At 39.7% G+C, this 7,011-nt stretch overlaps 1 protein-coding gene across 1 annotated transcript; it reads left to right on the forward strand.

The window, feature by feature from the left end:
- Window positions 1–630: 630 nt before the first annotated feature.
- On the forward strand, window positions 631–3,221 carry LOC111914253 (zinc finger BED domain-containing protein RICESLEEPER 2-like). Its single transcript, XM_052766359.1, has 6 exons — window positions 631–1,250; window positions 1,497–1,989; window positions 2,042–2,107; window positions 2,210–2,980; window positions 3,067–3,113; window positions 3,200–3,221. The coding sequence occupies exons 1-6, from the start codon at window positions 631–633 to the stop codon at window positions 3,219–3,221; spliced, it is 2,019 nt and encodes a 672-aa protein (XP_052622319.1).
- Window positions 3,222–7,011: the final 3,790 nt, after the last annotated feature.

Consider the following 7,011-nt stretch of genomic DNA (forward strand, 5'->3'; position numbering starts at 1 on the left):
ACAACACTCAACAACCAAGAGGTATTAATAATATTTCATTCCATCGCAGTTTATATTGAATCGATTGGTATCAGTAATGTGATTGAATGAATCGATTGTAAGCACTAAGCAAATAACCTGTTTGTCAATTTTTGTAATTAAAATCGGCACTCCTCAAATCAAAAGGTACCTGTTTGTAAGCAGTTTATATTAAAATCGGCACTCCTCAAATTGATTGGTATTAGTAAAATCGGCACTCCATTGATTGGTATTAGTAAAATCGGCACTCCACAAATTGATTGGTATCAGTAATGTAATTAAAATTGGCACTCCTCAAAAGTTCATATACTTAGTTTTCTTTTCTTTTCTTAACTGTAAGATGCTCATATAATCATATTAATTCACTTGTTTGGAAATTGCAACGTGATCACATGTTGGATGTTTTCAATTCACATTTTTGACCCTAATGTTTGACCAAATGCTAGAAAATGACACACATATTTTTCAAATCACATTGAGTTATTTACTTTTGCATAAATATTATGTGTACTTGTTGGTGTTCATGGTGTTCCAGTGAGTTGTTTATTGTTGCATAAATATTATTTCAAATTGATGCATCTATGATTTGTATTGTTTTCTTATGAAGATTCAATGGATGATGGAGGGTCTACAACAAACCTATTAAGTCCAAACAAAGGAATGGGGGTTGTAACAGGTGTTGGGATTGATAATCCGTCATCACAATCAGTACATGGTATGGATCACACAACCACTCCAAATGAAGAAACAACTAGTCAAATCCCTAATGAAAATGAAAGTGTGAGAGAAAAAAATAACGAAACCGATGAAGATGAAGTACAATTAACGAGAAAACGGAAAAAAACATCAAAAGTATGGGACGACTTTGTTGTAGTTACACTCCGGGATGGTAAGAAAAAAGCCGAATGCAAACATTGTGAGTCAAGGTTGGCTATTACTGGTTCAGGTCCTACATCATCATATAAAAGACACCTAAACAGCTGCACCCCCCATAAACAATCGCTAAAAAACCAACAAATACTAAATTTTCAACCTAGTGGGTGTGATGTGGATTTTGTGCCACCATTGATCGGACCGGATACAAAATATGATGAAAACAAGATGAGGGAGGCCATAGCTAATTGGATACTAAGTACTGAGCAACCGTTTGCTACTGTGGAAGATGTAATGTTTGTGAAAATGATGAAGACAGCTACTCCATTGTTTGAGAAATTAAGCAGAGTTACAATTACGTAAGACTGTTTTAAGGTATACGAGCATGAGAAGAAAAGGTTGAAAGCCCTTACAAAAGCTGCCTCTAAAATCAGTTTAACAACTGATTGTTGGAAGTCCTCGCATCAGAAAATTGAGTATATGGTTATTACTGCACATTTTGTAGATCATAATTGGAGGTTTAACAACTTGCTCAATTTTAATATTTAATTATTTATCTTTTTATTTCTATCATATTTTAATTATATCTCAACGTTTTTCTACAGATTACAGAAACGTGTATTAAGTTTTGTACATGTTCCTCCTCCTCGTACTGCGGTTGATATTGCCGATGGTATTTACAAGTGTTTGCAAGAGTGGGAAATTAAAGATAAGATTTTCACCATCTCAGTTGACAACGCAGCTTATAATGACAAAGCTTTAAGAAGATTGAAAGAAACTTTTTCGCGTGTAAGAAAACTTTCATGTGGTGGTAGATTGTTTCATATACGATGTTGCGCACACATATTGAATCTTCTAGTGAAAGATGGTCTTGCAATAATTGATCATATCATCGGTGATGTTCGTGAGGGTATAAAGTATATTAACAATTCGGAGGGTAGACGTCTAAATTTTTCAAAGGCTGCACATCAAATGCAAATACGTGATCGGAAGTTAATGCTTGATGTTCCAACACGATGGAATTCAACCTATGATATGTTGTGCATGGCTTTAAAGTTCAAAGATGCTTTCCCAAGGTATACTCAAATATACCTTAAAGTTTTTAACACATGTTCATATTCACTAACACTTTAATTGTGGTTTTCTCAAGTATGCAGAGTATGAACCACATTTTCATCACTTGCCAACTGACGAAGATTGGGAAAATGTTCAAAGCGTATGTTTAATTTTGAAGGTTTTTAAGGTTTGTGTTTAATATGCATAATATTTTATTAATAAATGATTTTCTTTGTTGACTAAATCCAACGATTATGCTTAGGTGTGCACGAATATCATCTCGGGCAGTGATTATCCTACTGCTAATTTATATCTAATTGAAGTGTTTAGAGTGAAGCAAACTCTTGATAAAGGTTCATTATCTACAAACGATTTTATTCGTGATATGGTGAAGAAAATGAAGGAAAAGTTTGACAAGTATTGGGGTGAGTGTCACCTTGTAATGGCAATAGCTTCTGTGTTAGATCCACGGTTCAAGATGAAGTTGGTTGAATTTTGCTTTCCAACACTTTATCAAAATTCAGACGAGAACATTAAAGAAGTGAAGAATGCACTTTATGAAATGTATTCGGAGTATTTAGAGATGCATGACACATTAGTTAGGGAATCTGCAACACATGGAAGCGAACATGAAAGAAATGTTTTAGGGTTGAATGAAGGTACATCACTTGGATCTGGATGGGAGGCATTTGGAGAGTTCATAAAGACTGCAGATTTGGAGAGACCAGAAAAGTCAGAGCTTGATATGTATTTAGAAGAAGGTGTTTATAGGGAGAAAGGACAAACAGGAATGGAATCATTTAATGCTTTAGAGTGGTGGAATGTGCACAAGTTAAAGTACCGTGTTTTATCATTGATGGCTAGAGATGTACTTGCAATCCCAATTTCTACGGTTGCATCTGAAGCAACTTTTAGTGCCGGCGGTAGAGTTATTGATCCATATCGAGCTTCATTGGGGTCCGACACGGTACAAATGTTGATTTGCGGAGGAGATTGGATTAGGCAAGTTCATGGAGTCAAGAAAAAATTAAAGGTATATTTGAAAAAAAAATCAAAACCACATTATAATTGTTATTTTAATAGTTTAAATTATTAATTGTCAACCTTTTTATTTTGTAGAAGGAGGAGTTTCCTATTGAGGTTTTACTGCCTGAGGTGAACACAAAGTAATTGAAGGTAATTAGATGTGTTAAACAACAAATTCTTAATCTGAAAAATATTTTAAAAAATGATTCCTTTGTACATTTTGCAGGTTTTGTGTATCTGAGGAGTGAAGTTGCATAAAGGAAGATTTTTCTATTTCTAGTCGTTCAATAATTAGGAGTTTAACTACTATTTTTGTAATTTGAGCTTTTACTCTTTATGTTCTTTTATTTGGTTATATTTTAGACATTAAATCAATGCAAATGGAGAATCTATGAATGTCTGTTTTGAAGTTAGAATTTGGATTATTCCCTTGAATATATGATAATAAATTAAACGAGCCCAAAAACCATAAACGAGCTCGAGTCGAGCCTAAGCTCATTTAGGCTCGCATGACAAACTAAACGAGTCGAGCCCGAGCCGAGCTCGAGCTTCTTATTTTTCCTACGAGCCGAGTACGAGCTTTGAAATTGGGCTCGAAACGAGCCGAGCTCAAGCTCGAGCCAACATACAATCAAACGAGCTCGAGCCGAGCTTGGGTATGTTCGGGCTCGACTCGGCTCATTTACACCCCTAGCTAAAACCCATCACTAATCACCTACAATCCTTTGATAATAAATTTCTCTTGACACCTCCAATGGCCTAACCACTCATTAAACTTCGCGACACATAAATCAGACAGAACAGGCAACTAACCCGGAATTACAACTTGTCCACATTCAACAATATTCTAAGACAAAATAAAAACCGATCACGGACGATTTGACCACAATATTATTACAGAATGGGGGCTTTCCCATTACATACCAGCGACTTATTGTGGCTCGACCTTGAACTCCTGAGGAACGATGACTGCTAGAATCTAAATTCCTTCCATCCTCAATGCAGGACAGCTAGACCTGAAATGACCTGGCTAGTGACAGTGAAAGCATATCTGATCCTTCTTGCAATCCTGTTGCACATGCCCTCTCTCCCTGCACTTGTAGCACCTGAATTTGTGACAAGCAAATCTGTGGGTTCCCCCACATTTTCCACACACCTCCTGACCCTCCTGACTTCCAGTACTTAGGTTAGCTGTCTCCAACACATCTTCCTCTGCTGAAAAGTCCCTCCTCCTCTTTCTATTTGTGACCCCACCACTGGCACTCCCCCAGAAGTCATCCCGGTAGCAACATCTCTCACAGATTGCAATGCTGCAACATGCTCCTCGAACTTGGCGATCACCCTGACGGTGACCCAATCCACGATACCGAACAATTCTTCTCGCAAAATCTGAGAAACCTCCATGGAAATCATCTCCCGTAACTGATTGACGGACAATACCAGCCTATCATGGCCACTTGCTTCCGATCCTGATCCGGATCCCGCCTCAAATCAGTTCGCCATCACCATACTGAACATATACCAGGAAGATATCAGATAATCCACATACACGACGGGGTACCTACTCCCAACCAAACCCTAGGGGCTGTGAGTTCCTTGCTACGCGTATGGGTCCTATGCTTTCAGTAGTACGGGCCCATACTACCTACCACACCTACCCATATTTGTCTCAAGTATCACCACAACACCCTAAAAGTATACATAAACATAGTGAGCAATCCATCCTCACTCCTAGAGGAACACTAAGTATCTCATAACTGGCCTCCCGGCCCCTCACTACCCACCCATCCACCAACTGCCACACGTCCCTCCATTGGTGCCAGTTAACTATTGCATGAATAAAATCACATACCGCATGGATTAAACAATCTTAGACTAAAAGATTTAATCCCACAACGGTTGGACTCAGACAAGAGTTGCGCAGCAGGACCAAATCCCTTACCCTAAGACCATTTAACCCATGTAGCATGTGATTTGGAGTATTCACCCAATAGTTATTTCACATGCGAAAGAGTCATACAACAATCAATGAGGTACTCTACATAAGATAAGGCATCAAAGATCAGGCAATTCTATCCAGTTCCTGAGGATCCCTATCTTAGTACTAGCATGTTGTCCTAACATATCACAATATCAAATAACGGTATGGTATTTTGGGGTCTACTTACTGGCTCCAGCTGATCGTACACTTTACATCCTCCTTTACGTATTTTGAAAACCTTTTAAAATCATTTTAAAATCTTTTCCTTGATTTGAGATTGGATTCACACGAGTGTTCCTCCAATTCACTCAAACCAAGGCTCTGATACCAACTTGTAACGCCCATAAAATTTGAGCCAAATTAAAACACTTTATTTCATTCAAAAACCATTAAGTTCATACATCTTGTTTTCAAATTAGTTTAAACATCAGAGTATCTCCCAGAACCATATCACATAAATCATAAAACATGAGGAGCGGTACGATCACGCCTTCGCCTTGCCACGATCTCCTGAAGTACCTGAAACAATACACTGAACTATAAGCTCGAAAGCTTAGTGAGTTACCCCCAAAATACCAACCACACATAAACATACTCATAACATATCACAAATATAATAGCCATGCACATCGGGTCTACTGTGTGACTGGTCCGCCCGCACCGGGCCTTCAGTCCACCTGGTCTACCCTCTGAGTCTAGCCATGTACATCGAGTCTACAGTGTGATTCATCCGCCCACACCGGGCCTTTAATCCACTTGGTCCACTCTTTAAGTCTACAATATGGCTGGTCCACCCACACCGGGTCTTTAGTCGGCATGGTCCCCTCTCCGAGCCTCGGTACGTCTGGTTCGCCCTCTTGGGGCCTTAAGCCTATCCGGAACACTCGCTAGGTCTTCGGAATATCCGGTCCGCTCTGGGTATGTTGGCCTACAACACAAAGCAGGACCCGCCTCAACCCAACCCCCGTCATACAACCATGTGCACATAAACAATTAATCACATAACAAATCCTTAAACAGACAAACAGTCTAACAGATCACATATCATATCAAGATCCTAAGCAGGATTCCGACCTAACTAGTCACTAGCATAACATTACCCTATATACCGGGTACTGACCTTAACTAGGTCACTAACATAACACCATCCTAAATAACAGGATGCAGATCTAGCAAAACAATAACATAACAATCAATACTTGGATTTCAATCCGATAAAGGGTCGGCCTTGGTGTCGTAGACCCTGTTGATATAGTGAGGATAACTCACCTGCAATTGCCGACTGAAGAGATAAGACCAAGCTGCTCCGACCACCGACACGAACTTCACTACAGAACACTACCAAAGAACCAATTCCATAAATACCAAAATTACCAAAATACCCTTGGAAGTCAAACTGGTCAACTTTGGTCAAATTCAAAGTCCTCAGTCAAAGTCAACCTTCATGGTTGACTCTGCTCGTCGAGTTCATATACTCAGAAACTCCCATAACACAACTCAACTCGCCGAGTCGCCCCAAGACTCGTCGAGTCCAACGATCTCCGAGTCCCATCCTGCTCAACTCACAGAGTCGCCCCTCGACTCACCGATTCGAGGCTTAACTAGAAGAGGTTAGGGTTCCACGACCAGACTTGCCGAGTCCAAGAACAGACTTGTCGAGTCCAAGGAAATCTTCAACAGACTCGCCGAGTTGTTCTCTTAACTCGCCGATTCCATGCACATGTTCATACAACTCTTCGAGTACACCCATGTGACTCGCCGAGTCTTTCCAGTTCTCAATCCATACATTGGCTTTTTGAGCCATGCAGGGGATCCAATCCGTAGATCCACTCTTCTACAGTCTAACCCTCACATAAAGTTGCAAACTTTACGTGAAACCAAGGAGATATAGGCCCAAAACACACTAGGGCTAGGGTTAAGGACTAGGGGGCTTCACCAACAACTCTTAGACAGGAGCTTTATGACATTCTAGGCCATCAAAAGTCTAGATCTAGAGTAGCAACCTCAGATCTAAACTCCAAACCCGAAATAAATCTCAAACAAGCTAAGGAACTCCA

Source organism: Lactuca sativa, chromosome 8, assembly GCF_002870075.4.
Source record: "Lactuca sativa cultivar Salinas chromosome 8, Lsat_Salinas_v11, whole genome shotgun sequence".
In the NCBI taxonomy this organism is placed as follows: domain Eukaryota; kingdom Viridiplantae; phylum Streptophyta; class Magnoliopsida; order Asterales; family Asteraceae; genus Lactuca; species Lactuca sativa.